Source organism: Colobus angolensis, unplaced genomic scaffold, assembly GCF_000951035.1.
Source record: "Colobus angolensis palliatus isolate OR3802 unplaced genomic scaffold, Cang.pa_1.0 Scaffold108, whole genome shotgun sequence".
In the NCBI taxonomy this organism is placed as follows: Eukaryota; Metazoa; Chordata; class Mammalia; order Primates; family Cercopithecidae; genus Colobus; species Colobus angolensis.
In genome coordinates, this window is record NW_012111808.1 from 2,616,443 (window position 1) to 2,642,869 (window position 26,427).

Here is a 26,427-nt window from a genome sequence, read left to right on the forward strand (position 1 = left end):
TTAATGATACTGAAAATATTTTTTGATGTTGATGAACCTCAGTGTTCTTAAACTGAAAATTTCTTGACCTGTGGATAAGCTATTCAGCTCTTTTTTCCAGTAAGTCCAAACAGGATTGTGTACTAACAGTATAATATGGAGAGGAATACAGAACAAATATTAGGGAAGAATGAGCTCAATTTTCATTAAATGTATTTCATCTTCTAAACTTTCCAATGACTTTTTTTTTTAAAGAAATTCATATCTTGGCCAGGTGTAGTGGTTCACGCCTGTAATCCCAGGACTTTGGGAGGCCAAGGTGAGCGGATCAGTTGAGGTCAGGAGTTCAACATCAGCCTGGCCAACATGGTGAAACTCCATCTCTACTAAAAATACAAAAATTAGCTGAGTGTTGTTGTGGTGGGCGCCTGTAATCCCCTACTCGGGGGCTGAGGCATGAGGATTGCTTGATCCCTGGAGATGGAGGTTGCAGTGAGCTGAGATTGCACCACTGCACTCCAGCCTGGGCGACAGGGTGAGAATCTGTCTCAAAAAAAAAAAAAAAACGAAAAAAAAAAAGAAAGAAATTCATATCTTATGTGAATTATCCAGGTCATATCCCCCGATAAATACTATGGGCTCCTTAGGAGCAAAGATTGTGGTTTAGAGCACCTCCAACACAATGGGTTGCCCAAAGCAGGTACCCAACAAATAGGAAACAAGGAAGACAGCCAAAGCAGAAGAGAACCAGTCCTTTCCTTCACTTACAAAGTTCATGCAGCAGAACTTTAGGGTTGAAGGAAAGTATACATCATGTACCCTTTTTCAGAAAAACTGTCCTCTGAATCATGAGTGGTTTCCATAGGTGTCGTGCATGGGGTGAACTTCTGGCCTTGTGCCAGGAAGAAGATATCATATGGAGATGACCCAGATGTGAAAGGTATCATGCCGCAATTCCACAGCTGTCCAGCATTGGATGTGCAGAATTTCTCAAGAAGTTCATCCATGTAGAATTTATGAATATCTTGGAGTTGCTATATTTGTGATATCTGTACCTCACTTTCTGCGTCCAGATTTTATTTTTATTTTACTTTTATTATTGTAGGGACAAGGTCTCACTATGTTGCCCAGGCTGGTCTCAAACTGCTGGCCCAGAGAATCCTCCTGCCTTGGCCTGTGTCCGGATTTTTAAAATAACAGTTGCAAGAAATTATAACAAACCAAGAATCAGTTTATGACTTTAATCTTCTTCCCAAAATTCAGAAACGTAATCAGAAGTCAGAGGCAAGTAAAGACTATGCATCATCTTTGATGGTGCTTCCTACTTCCGTTGGATGGAGCCTCAAAAACAGGTTGGACTGACTTATAAGGAGGCACACCACAGAATGCAAACCTCAACCTGCACTGACTGCTTGAAAAACTCTTCCATTTCACCTGCCCCCTAATTCTTCCTGTTCTTCATCCCATTGGCCTACACTGCTCATTTTGCCCTTTGCATGTGGTGTACTGTGTGTTGCTGTCTTCTGTTTTATATTTATGATCTGTTTTCTGAAATCTCCCAGGCTGCAGGTATGTCATTCTTTACCTGGTCACTCTCTATGTCTGATAGATAAGATACTTCATGCTCATTTTCCGGTGATGAGGACGATGATGATGACAATGATGATGGAAAATTATCTTGCAATGCCTGTTCTCCACTTCTTTAGCTTCATTCCACATCCACTACTTCCATGAAACTGCTCAAGACCTCCTGGATGCTGCAGCCAAATGTCACTTTTATCTCTCACCAACATCTGACACTGTTGACAATTTCCTCCTTCTGGTTAGATGTGCTTCCCTTGGCTTCTCTGACTCTAAGTTTTCCAGGTCCTCCTATCCCTCTGGACTTTTAAATTCAATTACTTTTCAGGCATACCCATTTGAAAGGCTCCTCGTCACATTCATGATCAAATCTCAACTCCTTAATAGGGCTCACAAGTCGCTTTTTGATCAGGCCACTATTTTATCTTTTCAGTCTCACCTTTTACTGTTACACTTTTGTACCATAAGCTCCAGGCATTCTGAACTACTTCTGGGTCACCGGATATGCCACGTTCACCCCTGCTTCCAGTTATAACCTTTGCATTTTGCCAGCTTAATTCCCATTCATCCTTGCACTTCACTTCCTCTAAGGCCAAATGTGGGCTAGTTGTCCTTCGTGTATCTACCTTCAGGGAGCCTGTACTCCCCAATCCATGCATTATCAGTCTAGGTTATAATAGTCTGTTTGCCTATCTCATGCTTGTCTTTTTCAGAGTTATATTCTAACACCTCACTCATAGTAGGCATTTGATAAATATTAGCTGAATTACTTTATTCTGTCAAACCTCTTGCCACCATCTGAGTAAAGGAATTAGGAAAAGTTCATTAAAGTGTTTTTTTTTTTTTTCTTTTTTTAAACAACCAAAATAACTTCTCCTGAAATAGGAAAGAAGAAATCTACTGCCTCTCTGTAACTCTCTAAAACTGATCATCTCAGGTCATAGTGCTAGTTCAAAGAACAGATATAGGATTTCATCCAAGCGCGTGTCAATGACTTACCATCAGTGGAACAAGCCTGAAGCTCTGGCTATTTGTGTTCCTTAAATTCCCTCTGTTCTGCTCCTGTACTTAAAGCCAGATGCAGAGGAATTCCAGGACTTAGAATCCCTCATGTTAGCTCTCTTGAGTGCAATGTGGGAGAGAGAATGAAAACTTCCACTGCTTAGAAGTCCACAGAGCTCAGGGGTAAAAATGAGCAGGAACTTGAGTCATGGTGTAAGGGTGAGAGTCTACGATCGGGCTTCCACTATATGGCTAAGAGAGGGCATCCTTCATCTTCATCATGTTTTATCTGCAGTGTTTTTTGACTTCAATTTAATAGCAATATTGTCTTTGGAGCCAGTTTCTTAATAATGATACTTTTCTTCTGTTATATGCCAGCCACACCAAAGAGAGCCACATCAGTGTGACTGCTCCTAAGGTGAAATGATCTGTGGTGTTTTCTAAAATGGTCTGAGGTGAACAAACCAGGTAAGAAAATGCTAAGATTTGCATTTCCTTGAAATGCAATGTTATTTTTGAGCTCCTAATTGAAAAAATTTCAACTGCATGTAATTAAGTGTGGGAGAGTGCACCAAGGTGGCTCACATTTAGGCACATGGTAAACTGATTTGCCGTTGAACTAGAAGGCTAATATTAGGAATGGGAGAGCCAAGCCATCCTTTGTGTTTGTTCAATGTCTCATACTATTTTTCAAATGTCATGGGCTCAGCAAAACCCAAAACACATTTTCTTAGCACTTCTCTCTATTTTTCAACCCATATGTATTTTGAGAGAAGTTTAATTCATATGTTTCTGATTTATTTACATGCAAGTCATCAGAATGTTGTTTTGTAGGAACCATTTGATGTCCAGAAAGCCTGTTGAGTCTTTTCTTTGAGGTTTTTTTTTTTTTTTAATCCCTTAGGATCGGGAAGCCATGATTTCTAATAGGAAAAAAAAAAAAAAAAAGCAAGCAAGCAAGCTAGCCAGCTCATCAGAATCCCCAATATATTTTCCTCAAAGGTTCAAATTTTGTTTAACAGTTAGAGCACATAAAGTCTGAGTACAATTCTTTCATTGGCAGGCTTGTATCGTACTGTATTTTCCTGCTCCTCATTGACACTGCCCTTCTTGAAGTCAGTAATGTCTTCCTTGTGGACATAAAAGTACATATTTGCAATGTATGAATAGCAAGAATAGATCTTAAAGGGAGGTGGTGAACACTAAGTGAATGCATTCTGTAACATGCTGTCAGGGCCGAGGGAGGGGGTCTGGGTATTAAGAGAGAGGAAAGTAGTTAGCTCCTCTCCAGGAGAGTCCTATGAAAATAAGCACAATTTTTCACTCCATTAGGCATTGTGCTGGCATACTCTTTCCTCAATTTACAAATGTAACTCTCTGATTCAAGTGTGGTCTGATAGTTGTTTGTGTGCATTACAAATTATAATATAATTTTATAAATATTTCTCCACTTGCAAATAACTACAAACAAAAAACAAAAACAAACAAAAAAAGAAGAGAACACTAGCAATTTTTAGGACTTCCAAGGATGGTTAGTTTGAGTATCCCTACATTGAGATTTTGGCAAAAGCGGTATCTTCTTTTAAAGAAATAAGGTTTAAGACGCTATATATTACATGTAGGAGGGCTTTTATCTTTTAACATTATTGATGTCTACCTAAATTTGATCATTTGTAAGTTATATTGAATGTAGTAATATTTTAGAAGACTGGATTTTAATAGTAGTGGACACTTTTTTTTTTTTTAAGGTGCTGTATATAAAAAAGATTGGCTCCTCTGCAAGCTTTCCTAAATTTCAATCTGCAAACCAAATTAATATTGGGCACAAAGCATCTAGCCGGTATCTAACACTATCTCATGCCTCTTGTCTCTAAAAATATAAGCCCACATTTCCCAGCAGACTTTTTGTCCTCTGTGAGGGGAGCCAGATTAGGAATGCTGGTTAATCTGAGTGAGAACTGAAAGATTTCTACCTATGCTTCCTTTCAAGGCTGAGATATCTCTATTCCCTAAAACTCTTTTCCATTTTCCCATTTCAAAACGAGAATGGTGTTAGGGCTGAGAAGATTCAAAAAAGTCTTCTCAAATCAATTATCTCTCCAGCACAGCTGCTGTTAAGTGACCCACCATGTCTGAAGACAGGCTCACAACCTATATACTATGGTGTTTTTGCTACGAGCCCCCTATAGTATATATTTCAGGGAAGCAATGTTTTTAGAAAAAAAACCCAGCAAATTAAACTTCTCAGTACATCACTCTTCAAACACAGTTACAGTGGCATGAGCAAGAAACAAAACTGTTATCTTAAGCTATCACACTGAATGATGATTTAAGGTCATATATGTGTGCATTAAATATCAGGCAAATGACCAAATAGCTACCATTAAAACATGTGACTACAGCAAATCAATTAATTGCCAGTTGCTCTGAATTCAAACATATCTCTGAAAACACTTACCCCATTGTATAAAGATCGTGAAATAGCAAAATATAGTTGTCATCAAAACTCTTTAAAAAATGATTTAATACATCAATCTCTACATCATAAGGCGAAAGCTTGAGCAAAGATAAAACAATCTAGCCTTCTGAAGATACACATTCAGTAACCATTGTAAAGATGTGGTCGGTTTTCTCTCTAGAGTCGATCAGCTAGACATTTCCCTACAATTTAGGTCAATAATTTAAGTTTTTAGTTTTCATTACCTTTTGATAAAGATCAGCTCTAATATAAAAATAAATATGAAGAAGCATGTCAAACAGTGTGATTAGGTTTCAATAGCTGCATCTCACATTTAAAAATTTTTCTTGGCCAGGTGCGGTGGCTCACGCCTGTAATCCTAGCACTTTGGGAGGCCAAGGCGGGCGGATCACTTGAGGTCAGGAGTTTGAAACCAGCCTGGTCAACATGGTAAAACCTCATATCTACCAAAAACACAAAAAATTAGCCGGGTGTGGTGATGTACACCTGTAATCCCAGCTATGCAGGAGGCTGAGACAGGAGAATCTCTTGAACCTGGGAGGTGGAGGCTGCAGTGAGCCGAGATCACGCCATCGCACTCCAGCCTGGGCAACAGAGCGAGACTCCATCTCAAAAAAAAAAAAGCTTTTGAGGGGCATGTTTCTGCTTTTTTTTTTTGGTTCTGGTTTGCTGGTTTTCAGTTTAAAAGAAGGGAGATGTTGATGGCAGCATTTACTCATGAGATACCACATTATTGTTTCAAACTGTATAAATTCCTAATTGTGAGTAATATTTTGAAGTGCAATAGCCGAAGTGAAAAAACTCAAAACCTCACGGGCTACCCATCTTAGAACAGATTATGAGACAGGTAAATTTGAAAGCATTATAGAAAGATGTTACTTTGAAACAAACAAAAAAAATGTTGCTGGGTAACATTCAAAGTGTCTACAATGTTCTTTTCTCCTCTTTGCCTTTCTCCATTCCCCAGTAGTAGACCCTGCCTTGGCATATTCACAGATGCAATCCCTGCTGAGCCACAGTAATGGGGAGTACCCCCTACCATCACAAATTTAGTAAGAGAGAAGTCACTGGGTATGGGAGATGAGTCTCCAACATCTTCCTTCTGAAGGGAAATGCTCATAGAGACGCACATGCCTCACTTGCTTTTCCATCGTCTTACGGCCTGGGATGTATGGAAAGATGGAACCTCAAAGAACTCCTAACCATCATCATCTTCCTGTCCCTACTCAGCAGATGCACAGATTCCAAGAGGTGTCTTCAATGAAATACACACACACACACACACCCCATATTAATTTCTATTGCTGCTATTTTTCAGTATCATTTCATCGTTTAACAATCTGAACTAATAGCCATTTTAAAACATGTCCCAAGCTTCTGGTGGGAATCTGCCACCTGTGCCAACCATTTGTTTCTTAACTGCGGTATACTTCTGACCATCTTGATGGACTGACCTGCTCTGGGATTGAACAGAAGAGTGGACAATTTTTTGTTTTAATTGAAGGTCCTTAATGCAGGCCACATGTTCCTGGCGGTCATTTGGAAGGCAGGGGCAAGGAATGCAAAGTGGCAGGGAGCTGGGGGATGGGGGAGGGGTGAGTGGGGAGGGACTGGATGATGAAAAGACCAGTTCCACAAGTGAAGCACATTAGCAACCCAGAGTGGAAAGGGCCGGAAGGAAAACCCACCCACCTCACCCCTGCATTCATTCTATCAACCTGCAATTGCTGCAATCAAAACCATATGTCAGTTCTTCCAGATCTTTCTCACAGGACAAACATGCGAAGGGCCTCAGGCCTGGCGTTGCCATCAAATGGTAATTGATACCATATGAGCCACAAAATAGAAAAGCACATGCAAACAGCAACCACTCTCGCGGCACCCTCCTCCCTCCCACCTTCCAATCCCCTGCTTGGCCCCTTGAGAGGGATGAAATTGCAGGTCTTGCCGGGCTGCTAAGTGCACAGTGCACCATGAAAAACAAGTGTACGTGGCTCCAGTAACCACCTGTATATCAGAGAGAAAGGAGGGTCCACTAGCCAAGAGTTCGTCCCAGAGAACAGGCGAAGGCAAAAGGTCACTCTGGGTTAATACAAGGTCATCGATCATGGGGGAAAAACGAGCACAGGTGTGAAGCAGATCACAGGCCCGGAGCAGGGAAGGCCCCCACTGGTCCCTTAGCACATCCGGCCTGGAGAAAGCTCGTTACCGCTAAGCCACATCTGTCTTCCTCCCCTCCCACCAGTGAGATAGTGGGAAAGTGGAAACCACTCCCCAATTACAACGCAATTAGAAGAAAAGTGACCCCAATCCCATATCTGCTGCTCTCCTTTTCTGAAGCTATTTTGCATCCCATTGTTCTCACAGCAGAAAAAAAAAGTCAAGAAAACCCGCTGAGCTGGGGTTCTGCCAATTGCTGGTTGAATGTAATACAGTAGGTAAAATCCATCTCTTATTTCCACCAACACTGACAGAAGTACAAGTAGCATACGGCTCTCGCCTCTGCATGTATATATTTTCTTATTAACTCGATCGGGCAGAAATTTGCAGAGATTTGTTTGGATTTAGAAGTCACAACAGAATGTCAGTTTCACAAACCAAGGCTCATTCTGTGGTGAAATGTACAGCTCTGGACCCAACCGTTCACCGCACACAGCTATTTGTTCCAATTCCTCCAGCAGCCGCTTCTGAACAAACAACTAACTTATTCTAAACACACGCAACGGCTCTAATTTTTCTTCCTTCTCCCTATCCCATTATATGTGATACTTTAGTCTTATAGATCTTATGAAGTTTAAATATTTTCCAGATGGGCCTGGGGAGCACAGAACCGTGTAAACACTTTAAATTATAAAAGGGCCAACTAAACACTTAAAACAGAAGAGGATGATGATGAGATTCTCCTTTTGCAAACAGTAATCTAGTGAGCTAACACCAAAAACTGTAAAAAAACAAAACAAAAAACGGGGCAAGGGGCTGGGGTGGGGGACAGATATCAATTCCCTTTTTTCTCCCCAAAACTCTTGGAAGATGAGCTGATTCATCCTCATTTAGGTTGTATCTATTTATATCTTTTCTAAGTAAACCGTTTCTGAGAAAAAAAGATGATTTAAGCCCAATTTACAATTCAATACCTCACAATGGTAAGAAACAAAACTGTGATTATAACCCAATGATAAATTCCACTGTCCTGCAGAGGGAAAATTAATATGGCCTATTAACTCCATCCATTTGCCCTGATCCTCAGCAGTCCTCTACTCCTAAAAGTCTGCCCACAAAAGACCTGAACAAGGTGGCACTTGCCAAGGACCCTCGGCCTCGAGGCAATCCAGGAACATTCCTAATGACAGTTAGCACCAATCCAAGAGGAAAGGATGTGAACAGATGAAGGTGGTAAAGTAACCCGGGCAGAGCGAATTAAAATGAAAGTCCTGGTGAATGCCAGGGAAGACAGAAGTAGTGCAAAGCAAATGGGTAACATACAAGTCAAAGCAGCACAGCGCAGCCCAAGAGGTGTCAAGTCAGGCAGGCTCGGGATAGACCACTCTGGGGAGACTCTGACCTTACCTCTGCTTTCCCTTCGTGGTCCAGGCAACATAGCCCTGTATCTGAGCATCTGCATTGTTTAAGTTTCATCCTGTGGTGTTGTTTGCTGATTGGTCAGACATGGCTGACAGCATCAGAACTTCAATCTGACACACAAGGAGCAAGCAGGACCACAGCCCAGAATTCATAATGGGAGGGAGAGAGGGAACTTCATGCTGGATATATGAAACTCAGACCCGCAGATGTCTGCTGCGAGGCCTGTGGCTGGCCTAGGGGTGGGAGGGCCTAGGATCGCACTGGGAGGAGGGCATGATGTAGGGGAGGTGGGACAAGCCCAGCCACCCAAATGACCAGGCATGAGGCATCCCCTGGATAGAGCTGCATCTGGAGCCTGTTTAGTAGCTTCCTTCTTGCCACTCCCAATTCCTGTGACCTACTGGGAATAGAGGAGGCCTCCTTCCATGAATGCCTTTATTTTACAGAATAAGAGTGGTAGTGTTTTCAGTTTGGGGCAATGCATTTATTTCTCAAAGTATCTGACATTTTCCCAAGTAGAGAAGAGCTACTAAAGAGACCCCAGTTGTCAAAAGCATCCCATCCAGATTTCTGTGTAAGTAAACTTGCCATAGAAATAATGAAAACAGACAGAAAAGAAAGAAAATAGCTTGAAAGTGGGAGAGGAAAGAACCAGTACTACTGAGTTACAGGCTAGGTCTTTATTCTGATTCAAGTGCCTATTCCTTTCCAGGCCATAAGGAGCTACCTGAGACTCACTGAATGCAATGGTGGCTGGCCACAGATCACCCCCTTCTCTTCCCACTTCCAACCTGGCTCCCAGTGTACACACAAACACACACACACACACAAACACACACACACACACACACACCCCTGACCCAGCTACTGGCAACGGGTGCAACTGAGTTTACCTGATGTAAAATGCAGGATCGCTTCCCCTCCTGAAAGTTTATATGTAGGATTAACACCTCCAATTAAGGATCAGTGTTAGTCTATTTGAACCCTTGCCTTGGTGTCCCTACTACCTAGAATCATGACTGCACAACTCTGGGGGGAAAATCAGTCGAATATAAAAATCCAAGCAGACTTCCCTAGGGCTCAGCAAAGAACATTACTTGCAGATTTTCTCTTTCCCAATTTCTCCTTTTCCAGCATTCTTTGTTACAATTTTGGGGAAGGTATCATGGATTCCGCAATAATTACAGAGGAAGAAAAGATAAAAGGTGAAGTAAAGACAACAGTGCAATAAAAAAAGAGATGGATAAAAGTGGCAGGATTTGAGGATAAAATAATGACTGGAGAGATCGGGTTATTAAAACAAACAAGTGAAATGGACATAAAAAAGGAACAAGACCCTTTGGCTGAAGGGAAGAAAAAGGTTAACAGAACATGAAAATCAATATTTAATAAAAATTAATCCTTGAAAACACCATCACTGATTTAAAATCAATTTGAAAAAGTGAAATAGCAAACCAGGACAAAAAAATCCATCTGGTTTAAAATAAAAGAAAAACTCTACCACAACCTTCTCACCTCTCCACCTCCAAAAAAGAAAGAAACAATCTCATTTTCCTTTCTATTGTGTAAACATTAGTTATATGGCCTAATTTTCTAAATAAAGCTGGAAAGACAAACCACTGAAATCCAAAGAGTCAAGGAAAGGATATTAGCATAAAGGAAATATATGTGAAAATTACAGCAACAAAGCAGCAGGAGCAACAAATATAAGTAAAAAAGGGTCAGTGTGAATGGTGGAAGTTGTGAGTAGGAAAAGAAGCCGAGAAGGAAAGAGGATCCCAAGGTGGTCTGCATTTCATTCAGTGAAGAACACAGTGTGAAAGAAACATACTAGGCAAGCAAACAGAAATGACTGAACACCAGAAAACATAAACAAGAATATAGGAATTTGATGGGAGAGTAAGACGAATAAACCTAATGTAACACAGATCAAATAGAAATTGGAAAACAGAATGCAGTTTGTCAGAAGCATTTAAAAAGTGCCTTAAGATATGCAGAATTATAAATATAATTTTGTTAAAGGTATGCTAAATAGCACACCTTTACAACCACTATAGACTGAGGAGATTATACGAAAACAATATCATGTATTTCTTGAATCTACTTCCTAATTAAAAAAAAATTGTCCCAACTTCCAAGATCCATTTACAATTGCATGAGACAACAATGAACATATCACACAAGGGCAGAATTCCTTGTCAGGAATGAACCAAAGTAATGCAAATGGTAGTTTTGGGGGGCACACTTCATTATCCAAGACATTCAAGGTATTAAAGGAATATTCATGCAAGCACCTCACCCAAGACCAAAGGAAATCTTTGGTCCTTATTCAAAACGTTCAATCTACTCATGAACTAGATATGGGAAGGATCAGTCAAGAAAATGTGGTTTAAGAAGAGAACATCTGTAGTGTTAGCTCTGAAAGCCTGAACAGCCTTTCAAGCTCCTGGCATAGTTTTTAACTCAGAAGAGGATCAACTTTGTTTCAATGATAAACCAATAATTGCATATTTGGTGGAGAAGTCTACAGCTCTGTCAAGCAGCAAAGGAAGCAGGGTGACAGCAGTTTCAGGTGCCGGGACACAATAAAAACAATGAGGAAAGAAAATGTTTGCTTTTTCTGTCAACTGAGATGTCAGTACCCATTAATAAATCTATCTGCTAAATCTACTCTTATTCATGTGGGACATCACCAATTTAAAGTAAAATAAATTATCTTTAATTAAATGGAATTGTCGTCTTCCTCCCACTATCATCCCCAATTATTACATCCTAATCGGGCCTTTAGGGAGAAGGCAAGAGAGAATGCTGAAAGGCACATTGACTATAAACAATTTCTCTTTCTGCCAACTGGTAAAATTTTTAATTTTAATTATTGATTATAACTATAATTTTTCGATCTAAGTAATGAAAACCACAAAAATTCTGTCACTTCCGGGGGGAACACTGTACACGGTCACTTCCAAATTTCCTTTAACTCTTTCTCTGTGAAAATTTCTAAAATCAGAAGAAATCACTATGAACTAAGCAAATTATCTATCTATTACTTTTATTTCCAGTACAAAAGTACCAGTTTTAATTAATACTCCAGAATGCATAGCACTAACTGAATGCCAGCTATGATGTATGTTTTGGGTTGTTAAGCTTTCACAAACTAGGATTATGGAATGGTATCAATTTATGTTTAGACAAGAATGGTATATACACTTTAAATATTAAGACATGTAACTGGATACATGGAGGTGGGTGATCTTATTACCAATGCTTACGACTTCCTCTGCCCCAGTTTTCAGCTTCCCCAATTCTCTTTTTTTGTAACTTCACCCAAATTCTAACAAAAGCAATGTGTATTTTTAACCAAGTGATTCATATGAAATACATGCTATTATCAGTTTCCATATTGATGGGATCACACCCTTGAAAATAAATGATGAAGTCAACAAGTAAATGAAGTAGTGTGTCACTCCCACTCCAAAGACACAGAGGTGAACTATTTTCCCAAGAGTGACAAAGAATGAATTTAGGACAACTGGGCACATCTTCATTTACGGTGCCCCTTCTGGCTCTACTCCCAACAACCAGGTTGGATTTTGTTTGCTTCACTTTTTGTTATCACTATAAATTTTGCAAGGGAGGGTGAGGAGTTTTCTTTTCACTTTCCATGTAACAACAAAATCAACCACTGAAATTGGGAAATGAATTATTAATTATTTGTTCTACATAGAAGATAAATGTATCTAGAATAAGCAGGTAAGGGTGTTGACTGTTTTCTGACTGCTTAGTGTTACTTTTAAAAATGTAATTTTTTCAGGGTGTAGTACTGTTTTCATTTAGCATGCCTTTGAATTGCCGCCTACAGAAGTAAAAAAAGAAACCACAGCTATACAAGCCTGCTGACTTTCTTATAAAAGAACCAGTTTTAAACTTGTTTATACTACTGATTCCAAATGAATTCAAGATGGTGGCTAGTTAAAGAAAGCGAGCCCATGCCAGGGAGTTTGATCAAAGAACTTCAATTCAGCAATGTTCAGTTTTAATTGACCACTAATTAAGCTACATTAGTCTAAGAAAGGTCTGTATCACTTTGAGTAATAAAGAAAAGAATTAATTTAACCCTGTGTCAGTCAGCTTTAGTAAATTCATCTGAAAGCAACTTCTCAAAGGACAGCCATGAAAGAGGTGTCTAGTGTTAAATGCCAAATGTGGTCTACAGAATTCAGAGAAGACCAGGAACTCCGTTTTCAAGGGTATTTGTTACTTTGCTAGTGATGTCACCTTGCAGGTATAATTATCTTCATTACAGATACAAAGATGTCAGCTTTACTCCCTGGGTTGCAAAGGGTTGCTTTAAAATTGGATTCAAAACATGGCATCATACCAGCCACAGTTTTAACTTTCCTGTATTCTAGACAAAAATAGAGTGGATTTGCAAAATCATGAGAATTTTCAAAGGCTTGGAACTCTCCTTCTGGGAAAAGTGAGTTGAAGACTGGGTGGGGGGCAGGGGGAATAAAACAACTGCAATAACACCACCAAAAAAGCTCATTATAATTAGGAACCACAAGCTATGACAACCATGACAGCAGCATTAAAAGTCCATGTGTTAAAATAGTTCATTTCTGAAAATCCAGTTGCAAAATTCTTATTTTCCCACACATTGTACATCAAAACTTTTTTATCCACAATTCTGATTAAAAAAAGCTTTTAGGAAGAGGAAAAAAATTATAAAGCAGCAACAAACTCCATTTCAGGATTTAACATCAAAACAAGATATAAGAAAACACTGCTTTACAACTTGGGTGTTTATGACTGGTAAAGTCCTTCGCCTTAACTCAGAGGTAAATGACCTATGGTCTTATGACAAAAGCCAAACAGTAAAAATATGTTTAAATTTTAAAGGTAAACCTAAATGTCAATGGTACACTGGCTTCTATTTTATATTAATTACCTCTGTCCTCCAAGCCTGAATGAAGAGCACTGGCTGTTATATCACTGAAAGCCATAAGGGTCAAATACTCTTGAGGTGCACCCTGTGGCCTCAACACACATTATATTTCGTCTTGATAATATTTGGCAACCAACGACTGCATTTTCTACAATAGTATTTAATAAATAACATTTTGAAATCATTCTGCCAGTACTCATTAAAATGCACTTGTTTGTGAAATGCAATAGTTAGCTCTATGAAACCAAAATATTAATGCAAATTGGAATTTCTAAGTTTAAAGTGGTATTTGCATAACAGGAACTAAACGTGGCACAAGCTGAAAGAGTGCACAGCACACAAATGCTTCTCAACACCATAATTATTACCAATAAAATGATGGCTTATATATGCCATTAGAAGCCCAAGGCATCTGCCAGTCTGTGTCACCATAGGCTTCCAGTGCTCCCAATGTCTAGACTGTAGCAACGAGAGGATGATGGGGAAAGCTCTGGAATTGTCTTACCTGTTAAAGTAGCACAGGTACAAGGCACCAACAATCTCATTCACAGTGCTTAATAATAGCCTAGGGCTAGCCCATTCATCTATTGCCATTTGTCCAACTTGGTGATGCAGGGAATGGAAAGATACTATGTATGTAGGTATATACTTACTTAAGTAAACTACGAATAATGTCCCACAAAACTATTTTAGACAGGAGTAACCTTGAGAAATGTAACATTAAAAAAAACATTCAATACTTATTGGCTCATTCCACAAATATTATCTGAGCACCCCTAAATGCATACTGTTGTGCTAATCTTTGAGGGGAGGATAAAGGGAGCTTGTTGGGAAGATGTGACACAATTTTATAACAACACAAAGTCAGGTTAGGGACTAAATGACTGCTAAGGACAAGATGGACAGACGCTTTCATTTACTATGAAGAAATACTTGGATTATGTGAGTAAATACATATCTTTTTTTAAAATTTTAGATTCAAGGGGTACACGTGCTTGTTGTTACATGGTATACTGCATGCTACTGGGGACTGGGTTTCTAATGTACCCATTACCCAAATGGTGAATATTGAACCCAATTTAACTTTTGATAAAAATACTACTTTTTGCTAAAACAGCAAGAGCAGAGGCATGAGCTCCATAAAATTTGGCAGAGGCCAGCTCTCTCAGGAGCATTCTACCCAAAGGTCTTGTCTAACTGTACGTATGGACTTATGCCCATATGGTGGATGTGATACATTCATTTGGCTGCATAAACATTTCATGGTTGTCAGTGATATGCCAAAAACTCTACAAAGATGCATTAAGACATGGTCCCTTCCGCTTCTGCAGGGTCTCACTGGCTGGAGATTCAAGGTCCCCACTGTGTGCAGACAGGCAAAGGGCTACATCCTTTGAAAAGTCTGTGTAACTCCAGCTCCAAATTTAAATTCAGTTGAGATAAGCATTCTGTAAACTGCTACAAGGTAGCACTGAAATGTCAATTCTTACATCAGATATTTGACAATAAAGCTAAGAAAAATGTAAATATATCCTATTGGAATATATAGCAGCAATGACTCTATTCTGTCACGACCTACATGATCTTGAGCAAGTTATTTAATCCCTCAATGCTTCCATTTCCCAGGCCAGCACCTCCCCATGGAACTTTCTACAATGACACAAATATTCTATATCTGTGCTAATATAGTAGCCACTGATCACATATGAAAACTGAGTAACTGAAACTTGGCTAGTGCAACCAAGGGAGTGAGATTTTAAAAGTTTTACTTAATTCTCATTGACTGACATTATTTATTTATTTATGTATGTATTTATTTATTTATTATTTTTAATTTTAGAGACAGGGTCTTGCTCTGCTGCCCAGGCTGGAGCACAGTGGCACGACCGTGGCTCGCTGCAGCCTCAGCCTCCTGGGCTCAATGATCCTCCTGCCTCAGTCTCCTAAGTAGCTGGGACTACAGATGTGTGCCACCATGCCTGGCTGATTTTTTTTTTTTTTTTAACTTTTTGTAGAGACAGGGTATCCCAATGTTGATCATGCTGATCTTGAACTCCTGGGCTCAGGCGATCCTCCCGCTTCAGCTTCCCAAAGTGCTGGGATTACAGGCACAAGCCACTGTGCCTGGCCTTCGTTTAAATGTTAGTAGCGACATGGGGCCAGTGGCTACCTCACTGGCCAGGCCAGGCTTTGCCTGTGAAATGGGATGATGACTCCTGCATTACCTATCTTACTGGGGTGTAGTAACGATCAAATTAGAACTGGATTGATTTTACTGGATATTAATTATTGCTACAATATTTTCTGTAAGCTTTATTTTAACTGTAAGCCACTTTCCTAATAATTAAAAGTCACAGTAAGATTGGTTTTATACTGCATAAATGTCTGAGTTAAATACCACACAGGCAAGCTTCCTGAAGCATATTCTAAAAACACTGTGTAAGCAAGTTATTGTTCTAAAATTATTCAGAGGGACATATGGACTATAAGAGAAATACTGAGAATGCAACACAGATAATCAATGATTGATCAAAAATAGGTCAATACTCCCTCAAATAGTTTCACTTACAGTAAATTCATGATTTGAAAAAATTACCATCTTCCAGAAACAGAAATACTCAAATCAAAAAAAATTATCATAAAAAATAGTAATCTTTATTACTTGTCTGGCACACAAAAAAATGTTAAAATTTTCTTTTCAGTTGCTCACTTTGAGTACAGACAATGCTGTACAATAAAAGGTGGAAGACAGTTCAAAATAAATGCCAGTTTAGGGCAAACTTATAAGATGGTTAGAGATGTGATGTACAAAGTAAACCTAAACATGTAAGTCTGATTTTACTAGAATGTGTTGTACCAAGCTGGACAGGGAAACAGGAAGTGCAGAGTCTGAGAATGCCTGTGGGAAGGAACTGAAATTCCATTAGCTAATGGGCTAAGCAATAAATGAAAGCATATCTGTACGCCAAAGATATACTGCAAATCAGAGCCGCCATTCCTTTGCCCAGCCTCCATCTCTACTCTCAATAAACCTTGGAGAACTTTGTATATCATGGGGAGGAAACTGAAGAGTGGTACAAGTTACTGTGAGGCTTGGCAACTAGCTCCAAAATGTGGCACGTAAGGAGTGAGGTCTAGAAGTCGGCGGGTGTAAGACTCAGTCACCAGATCCTGCCACCTTCCTCCACAGGGTGCTAGGGAAGGAAACTGAGGTTTCAAAATCACTTCCGTATCATGGCCAAGAATTATCCACATTGAGGGGACGTACAGCGGTGGCAACGAGAGAGGTCCCCGGTTGTGAGGAGGTAAAGGAGCTGCATCACTGGGAAAGCTGAAAAGAACGTCTTCAATGTTGGCTTTAAATTTTAATGTTTTCTTGATAACAGACAATATGATGTTATGATGTTAATGATGATGTAAACAACACCCATAACGCCAAAAAAACTTAAAACATAATTATTAATTAGTTTATTTATGCTAATTTCTTTTTTCTACTTTATGTCCTGTAGGGTAAAAATGGTAAAACACTTCTTCATTTAGGATGATTCAAGACAAACCAACAGTTACACTGATAGAGGGTTCTAAATATTTTAAAAGGTAAGACATAAATATATGTTTAGGGTATGCAGACATGTGCATTACTGACTCAACATATTCTAACAGCTGCTTTGAAGCCATTCCAGTTGGTTCACAAATAATGTACAATATTTAGTACACTATAAAATCTCACGTTTTCATGGTAAAAGGTAGAAATACCTGGGCAATGCTATAGTGTGCTACGCCAAGAAAAAAAAAAAAAAAAAGTTTTAGAAACAAAAGAAAAAAGGAAAGAAAAGGAAAGGAAAAGGAAAAGGGAAATAGGGAAAGAAAACAACAAAAAGAGTTATCCACTTGCCTCCCAATGCCAAGATTTAATTATGGAACTTGTTATGACATTATTTAATTCTTAAGGTCCAGATATATTACTTTGCAAGCAGGACTTCCCAACCTCAGCACTTCTGAGGGGTCTTGTGCACTGTTAAGATGTTTAGCAGCATCCCCGGCCTCCAGCCCTAGATGCCAGTAGCAAGTCCCTGCCTGACCCCCACAGTTGTGACAATGAAAATTGTTTCCAGATGTTGCCATATGTCCCCTGGGGAACACCCCTGTTCTAAAAATATATGTTTGTAATCTTAGTCTGTCAGCAACAAATATCCACTTTGATTTTCTTAAATCTTCATATAAACAACGTCCATCTCTAGCAGTATTTTCTTTCACCTAAACAAGGAAATAGCCACTGACACCCATGATCACTTAATATGTGATAGTCTGACTTTGTGATCTTATGGAGCTCCACAGTCTTAGTCTCTAACTTTGAAACAGGTAATCTATGTTCACTCTGGAACTTTTAGAACCAACTCTATAGCAGTCTTGATTATGTGATAGCAAATATTTTATCATTTTCAACTAATAGTTCTGAACTACATGCAATAATCAAAGTAATACTCTGTATAAAAATTTTTGATGAATAAACAAGTTTGAGTAATAAATAATTGGCATTATCTATTACTGTCTAGTTACGAAATCTATCCATCTATCTACCCACCCAACCATACTTTCTCCAATCCAGCCATATATTCATCATCATAAAACCTGTCATGCTTTCAGTTCTGATTGAGTTACACAGGTAAAAAGCTTAGGACCAGCCAAAGAGTTTAATCTACATAGCTCCCTATTGGCAATGCATCTGTGAAGACATTGTTATCTATAAATAATTCCACATCAGGCCAGCTATATGTTTTATATACTACATCATCTAACTCAAAACAGCAAAATATCTTAATGTATAAATGTGTTTATGTTTTCTTAAATTGGTTAGTTTGTTAAATACAGGTAATCTACTGACAGATGCGAGATTCTAATACGGATTATACTGAGAAGGTAAACATCTAAATAGACCAACTGAACCCAGGAATCACCATCTAACTTTAAAACAGGTTCAATGGATCTTCAACGTGAAGATTAAAAATGTATTAAAGATTCCAAAACCAAGTGCTAGCCTAAAACTACTTAGCCATGATCTATTTGTCCTTTTTCATCTGTTTTTCCTTTTTCAGCATCTAAAGACAATGGAGGAAAAGGACCATAAAACCAAAACTTCCTTCATAAGAAACAATTCAGTATGGTTTTGCATTTTTCAATGTCATATCTGAAAGGTAAAGCAGCTTCTCTAGTCCAGAGGTTAGGATATCATAAGGATTCATGTAAGTCATCTTTCTTGGGGTTAATTAAGGAAACTGAATCCTAAATGATTTTATCAGCACAAGTGACACTGCGAAGTTGGGCCAAGAGGATCTGCTATTACAGGAATCCTTTAAAATGTAAACGCATTTAACAATCATGCATCTATTTCTAGCAGTTTTAGCTCATTCCCTGGAAGCATGCAAGAGGTGTGCTGCACTTTGCAACCTCTGGGAAGTAGGATTACCAGATTCACATCAACACATCTAATTTTACAGTTACCTTATTTAAGTTTTTAATACGGCACAGGTCTTTTTCTCAGGTGTTAATAGAAAAATCAATTTTAAGTCATAACAGCTGTGATCATTGTAAATATCACAGCTGTCATGAGTTGAAAATAACCAATTTGAGCATACAAGTTTCTGCTGCAAATGTAACAAAATGGAACTGTGATGGAATTTTATCTTTTACTCCCTCTGAAGCTGAATGTCTAATACAATAGTAGAGCAATAACGTATTCGCTTTAAAATAAAATCAGGTTCCCATTTCTTTACTGACCTAGCCAAAAGATGGCTCAAAAGAACAGAGAAGGATATCATTTTTAAGATACACTCCTATGGCAACTGTGGAACATGTTTAATTATGGAAGTAGTATTAACTCAGGAAAGAGTGAATTAAATAGTTAATATCAAAATTGAGAGTTCATTTATGTAAACGTTTTGCTGTGAAGCCGGGGGGAGATTAAGTGGGATCCATGCTACATATTAAGTGTTATTAAAATCTAGGAATTTAAATTATTACACAGGACAAAGTCTAAACTGATATGAAAACAGTGTTAAGTAGTATCTCGCAGAAAATAATGGCATTGTATCCATTTCTTGGCAAATTCAAACTAGCCATTAGATGGCATGAAATAAAAGTTCCTCTCCCTCCCCCTTCAATCCAAATCTAGCGTCATTATGTTTCAAAGACTACAATGACATACGTAAAGAACTCAAAATTTACAAAGAAAAGGAAAGGACAGAGAAGGCATTATTTATTCTACTGGCTGAAGAAAGTTTAGATTTCTCTGTGTGAAATGAATTATGGACAATGAACACCCAAGAAATTCTGGAATTACAATAACAAACAATTATTGTCACCTATGCTCCAGGGGAGAACCAGGCTCAAGTATTTGAGAAATGATATTGCATGACTAATACAAGGAAGAACTCAACCAGAAGAAAAGTATAATCTTACACCAAAGCCTTGGTAATGTTACACAACTTTTCCACAATGTTTTCAAGGTCTCCTAACATCCTGATATATAAGTAGAAAATAAAAAATTGAAAGCATTTTCATCTCAGATCTTCACTCTTACGTCAATGAGTTTGACATTTCCCTCCCCCTCCCTTACAAATTCAGAGTAGAGATGAAAAGTTGGCGATGTTTGCAACTGAAAAACTTGTATGAAAAAAGTTGACACCAATCTCCACCCCATTTGGCTTTGGGAAGTTGAGTGCAGCAGGTAGAGGGAAGCCCTAACATCCCCTATTATTTGCATATTAATTTCAAAGCTACATGAAAAACACTGTAGTCTTGTAATCACCTTAACACACAAAAAGGCACTACAAAGTGAAAGTACACTTGTTACACATTTATCCCAACCCCCACATCACACAAAGGAAGCCTAAGAAAACAGCATCCATCCAGCTCCTTTAATGCTGAGCCTCCACTTCTGTAATAACAGGTGCAGAAATAATAATGTGCTGGCCAATCAACTTTTCCTCTGATTCGTCAGTTTAGCTTAATAATGCCACTAGGAATGTAAACATTTCTGCAATTTATACTTAAAAGTCAATAAAATAATGGGGTGCAGAATTTATCCTTTTTAATTTTTTAAGTAATACATTTGATTATTTTAATCACGTCAGTACTTAACTGGATAGGGTTTAAATATGCATGTAACATCAATTTAATTTGTTTTATTCGTTAGAAAAGCTATTGAGTCATACAGTATTTATTCTCCTTTAAAAAAAAAAAAAAAAAAAAAAAACGACCACACATTCTAGGAGAAAGGGAGTACAGAGCACTTGTATCTTGCTTCCCTTCTTGGAGATGGGATTCTGGTGCCTTCCAAATGTCTTTCAGTAGGAGCATTTTAAAATGTAACCAAAGAGGTGAAGATCCAATACACATTCACTAGATGGCTGACAATAAAAAAAAAAAAAAAAGAAAAAAAAAGAATGTTTCTACACTGTGGATAAACTTTATTGGGCTACAGTAATAGTACTGTGGTTGGTAAAAGCATCAAGTATTTTTAAAATAGTGTGAGAGTTTTTCCCAACATAGCAATTCCCACTTAAACAGGACCATTATTGGTGCAGTCATTCAGTACTCTATAATTCTCACCCTTAGGTTTGTGGAGGTGAAAAAGCCAAGTCAAATGTTAGCCTCCACTGTTAACATCCCCTATTCATTTTCAGGTCAGCTACAATGGAAGCAGCTGGAATTCAACTCGCCCCACTCTGTCCTACCAATTACCTCAACGTGCCCTCTCTCAAGATGAGTGTAATTTGGTCTCTAGGAAAGCACAGAGCTAGGTCCCTGGAGGATACCAGCCAAAGCCTGCATTTTTTCGGTTGAGCCTGAAATTAGACCATCATCTACATTGCACCTCTGACTTCTCTGACTTCACCTGACTTCTCTGACTTCTGACTTCTCTGACTTCTGACTTCTTCTGACTTCTCTGACTACACCTCTGACTTCTCAGGTGTTCAAACCCACTCTTTAGCTCCCTGTTTTTTAGGTGGGGAGAAGAGTTTAAAGTAGTATACTCTCCTAAACAGAATGTTACAGGCGTAGTGTCTCTTTTTTGCTGGATTAAATACCTCAATGAATATGTGCAGATTTCTTTAAGAAATTAGGAAGAATAGGAAGAAAACTAGGTAAACAGGAGGAACACAGCATTTAGAGACAGAAATATCAGAAATGTGACCTATTAAGTTCTAATCAGAATGTGGTACTGTGCCATAAATACATCTGCAAATATAAGGTTGTAGTTTGGAACCAAGTCATGGATCTTCAGCACTGCAAAAAGGAAAGTCTCCCAAAGTTTAAGTGCAGTTCATGTATAATTCTCAAACCACTTTCAAGCTCAAAACCAATAAATTTCACCTTAAGAAGTGTTCTTCAGAAGAAAAAAAAATTGTTTTGCTTAATAAAATGCCATGGTATCTATATATCTAAAACGATACGATAATGTGCCAAATAGTTTATTATAGAATTTGAAATGTTATAAAGCCTACAACTATGGACATTTTCTGAAAATTCCAAGTATAACTTTCAGTAGATCACTTCACATTAAAGGAGACAATTTTATACTAGTATCTTTTCCACTTTTGTCACTATTGATCTCTTTTTCATGGTATACAAACAACTGCTTTTTATTTCTTTTTTAGGACTATGAGAATGTCCTAAATAGATTATAAATATTTTATGAATATACAGATATCCCTGTTTTTAGTAATCAATAATGTTTATCATATATAACTTTAGCCTGTGTCATCTTAGAGTTATGTTTGAAGTATTAAGGGCTAATAAAGTGCAATTAAATATATAAAAACTTGAAAAGCCTTAAAACTAAAATTACTTTTAAATTATATTGACTGTGAAAAATTAGTTATTTTGTAACTCTGATAATATTGGAGGGAGAAAAAAGGCCCAGTAATCTTTTGTGTCGGCATACTGAAATTCTCACAGGTGCAAGGCATGCATTTAGGTCAGCTGTGCACAGCAAATATATGTCTCCACTGTATTATCTTCTTAAGGCAAAAGTAAATCTGAATTCAAACAACTTTTACAATTGCCAGAACCACATCTAAAATCTCGAAATTTTCTGAATGAGAAAACGAGAGATTCATTTAATAGATCCCTGATGGCAGCATGTAGACCATGTATTTGACCTACAATAGTGATTCTAAAGAACTTAGACTGCAGCATTGTTTTCCTTAATGGCAGAGCACTAAGAGAAGTTTCAAGTAGGCTTGGAAACACACACATACAAAATTCATAATAATGAAATATGACAGTGTCTAAAGTCCAACTATGATCAAGCCATTAAAAGATAAGTTATAAAGGAAGACATCACTTATTCTCAAACCTCCATCGTGGTACTGTAATTCAGTAGAAACAAAACAACAACAAAAAAAGCCGAATAGGGGATGTAATGCAAACCACATTTATAGTGGAATAGGAAACAAATGATTCTTCAGCACAATTTCCTGTAGATCAGTTGGAAAGGTATTTAAAAGACTGCATCAGCTATTAGATCCTTTTTCCTGACCACTTTTCTCCCCAACCCTCCTTCCCCTATCCCAATGTCCTTCCTCCTAATTCTGCCTGAAACAATGCCATCACCTAGCGACAGAAGGATGCTTATCCATTACCAACACTACATTTAAAATGCTTAGAGACCTAGCAGAAATTAGGAATTAAATAAAATTAACCAAAGAGGTAACTGATCCATATTTTTTTCCCTGAGAAATTAGCCTCACAGGAATGTTCAAACTGGTATCTGTGAATCTCATGCAGGGATTCTGAAAATTTAATCAGAGGCAGGACGACAAGATGTAGCCACAACATCAAGATTGTCTGGTGAATTTTTTCAGCTTAAACGTAAAGAACAAAATCAACCTAATTTTGTTTTAAAGCAATGAAGCATAAAAGAAAAAAATAAAAATGTCATTGTTATTTTTAAATGAGTAAATTGCCAACTATATAAAAAAATAAGCTCACAAAAAAGAAGTTTGTCCTACATGCTTTCTCTTTGATATGTTTTATTTTATTGAACCAGTGGGGAATTTTAAAATCCGATTACTTTGTGACCTAAGCAAATTTTTGCTGTGTAATAGCAAGTAAACAGCAATTTTAAAAAATAAAGCATTTATACTGTCTGCTTTCAGTTATAATCATGGTTCTGAAAAGAGTAAGTATATGAAATATATTTTTAAAATGCCAAATGTAATTTGCATAGCTGACACACTACTGGAAACTTTAAAACCCAGTGGCTACCTATGTCCTATGTGTGGCTGCTCCAACCAACTATGAGGTTTGGGGGGTGGAAAAAAAGCCATATGTAAAATGTACTGAAAAATGTTATTAGTGGTGTTATTTAAATATTAATCTTTTTTATGTTAGCACTTCCTGTGATAAATGAGAAAAAGCTAAATTCTTCATACTCCAATTTTTAGCTTTAAAAAATTTAGGTTGCTGACTGATATTGTCACTTATCTACAGGAAAACTTTCTTCTAAGAATACATTTCTCAAATGAGAGATTCTGATATTCAAATATTCCTAATTTTTCACCTTAAGCAGGACTCATAACATTATTTTATTCTTTGGCTTTGATATCAGAAATCATTAACATCCAGTTTCATCTCTGAACTTTATGGACTTGAAAAGCTACATAATATGACCAATAGTCAGAATATAAACATAAAAAAAGCTCATTACCATTTACTTTCCGAGATTTGATGATTTGACAAATAACTATTTCAAAACAACTACTTTGAAACATGGTTTGAAGCTTGTTAGTATAAAGCAAAAAGAGCAATTACAATAATTATAGGTTTCTCTATACGGTTTAACACATGCACATGCTGGCGAGAGCTGATGATGTGATCTTAAATTACCATTACGAGGAAATTTTGCCACTTTTGTTTTCAATTTTATTTGCCATAATTTTATATTTGTGGATATGCTATATTATTAGATATGTGAAATTTGACCAAATAATCACTTATTAAAATTCTTATTCAATGAACATGTAAGAAATTATAAAAATCAAAATTTAGAGCTAGAACTACACTTATTGTAGAGCAGGTAATGCCTAATACTTCTCATAGCCTGAATGAGGACAGGCACATTGGCACACTTTGATATAAGCTCGTATTTCCAACACAAAATAAGTTACTGATTTTCTCTGCAAAAAAAAATCTGTTCCATAGTTCAGAAGTGGTGCTTTAATTTTTTTTAAGCTGAGATTGGGATTCATTTGTATTTAAACCTCTAATGCATAGAGGAAAAAAGATCACAAAAATTATTTGGTCAAGTTCATTAAACTCTCACTTGAGGAGAAACTGATTTTTAAAAATACATTCTGGTTTATATCCAAAATTTATTCTTTGATAGCTCTTGGGTTATGATTTTTTGTTAAGCATTTGTTTCAGAGTCCACACTTCTGGACACGTACAGTTGTTCACAGAAACAAGGAAAAAATTTCTTGTGGGATATAGACATGGAAACACTTCATAACATAGTCAAAAAAAATCACGTTTTCTTTTGTTTGTCCTAAAATATTTATATTTCTGCTAGAAAGTTAGAGGACAACTGATTTTACAAACCCTACAGTTGCCAGTTCATAAAGGAAGAAACCGTAATTGTTGTAATGTTTAATTATATTCTTCCCACAAGCTAAAATCACTGTGTTTTGGAATGATTTTCCATTTTTCTTCTTTTGTTTATTCACAGGGAAAACCTGCTTCCTCTGGCCTCTCTCAGTTCAGGGAGTTCAAACTGAATTTAAACAAGTAGTTGACTTGTCACTGGGAAAAAAGAAGGAATTCAGTGCTGTGTTCTCTTCAGAGGAAAACTTGTGCAACAAATAGCTGACCACACTTAATTCAGGTTCACACACACATTGGTTAGACATGCACATACACACAAAAACGCACAGATATTCAACTTCCAAACGATAAGTGAAACTCAAGAAATGTAAAGTCTTTTCGATAGGCATTTTGAACAATTAACGCATGGTATATACAATCTCCACAACATGTCTGGCACCAAATCAAAAGCTGCTCAATGCAGAATTAGAGCCAGCAGAATACACACTGTAGAATAAACAAAAATCTGCTTCCTCAGTGTATCCATGAGGGCACTTTAAAAAATGGTATAGAATTGGCCCCTTCCTTGGGACACACACAACTGGACCTTGCTGTCTGTTTCACGAAGTTAAGATGGACAACTGGTAGCCATCCGCAGTTTCAAAAGCTTTCTCCTGGTGTTCCAAATGGCTATTTTTTTCTAACTATAATGTATGTACAATTTGCCTCTTTCTAGTGTTTGAATCAATAGAGATACACATCACCAGATTTGTTTTTAATAAACGCCTTAAAACAGTTCCTATAAATACATTTCCTGTGACAGAGCGATCTTGATTTTATGAGTACCATCCTCTCAAAAAAAAAAAAAAAAAATCTAACAACCAAAATATTTGGCAACTGAGAGGGCATATTAGTGATATGATGTCATATTCAGCATTTTCTTACGGTGGAGGCAACTGGCAAGCTGTGGGAATGGAACACATATTTTTGAAAATTCCTTTTGGCTAAAAAGGAGTTAAAAGATACAAAACCTATATTAAAATTTTGTCAGTTCAGATATTTAAGATGCAAAATTAACAATTAACATGTAAAAGTTACATAACTTGTAATCCTGAAAGATAAAAACCATGGAAACATATTCTTTTATAATCTAAGTCTTTCATAATGGATAAGGACTATCTAATCCCTGAATCTGTTTTATTGCTTCAGAGACACTTTTGCTTACTGACTAAGATGGCATCCTTCACATAATTTTCATTAAAAGTGCTTTAAA

General features: G+C 37.5%; 1 protein-coding gene across 13 annotated transcripts in view; it reads right to left on the minus strand.

The window, feature by feature from the left end:
* Positions 1 to 26,427, minus strand: part of TCF4 (transcription factor 4) — a 428,077-nt gene that overhangs the window by 68,770 nt on the left and 332,880 nt on the right. The window contains exon 1 of one of the 13 annotated variants that reach the window (XM_011949192.1): positions 8,609 to 9,096. The exons of the other annotated variants lie outside the window; for them this stretch is intronic. Coding sequence (XP_011804582.1) covers positions 8,609 to 8,677 — 69 coding nt within the window. The 5' untranslated portion in view covers positions 8,678 to 9,096. Of the gene's footprint in view, positions 1 to 8,608; positions 9,097 to 26,427 lie in introns of those variants that run through there. 13 annotated transcript variants of the gene reach the window in all.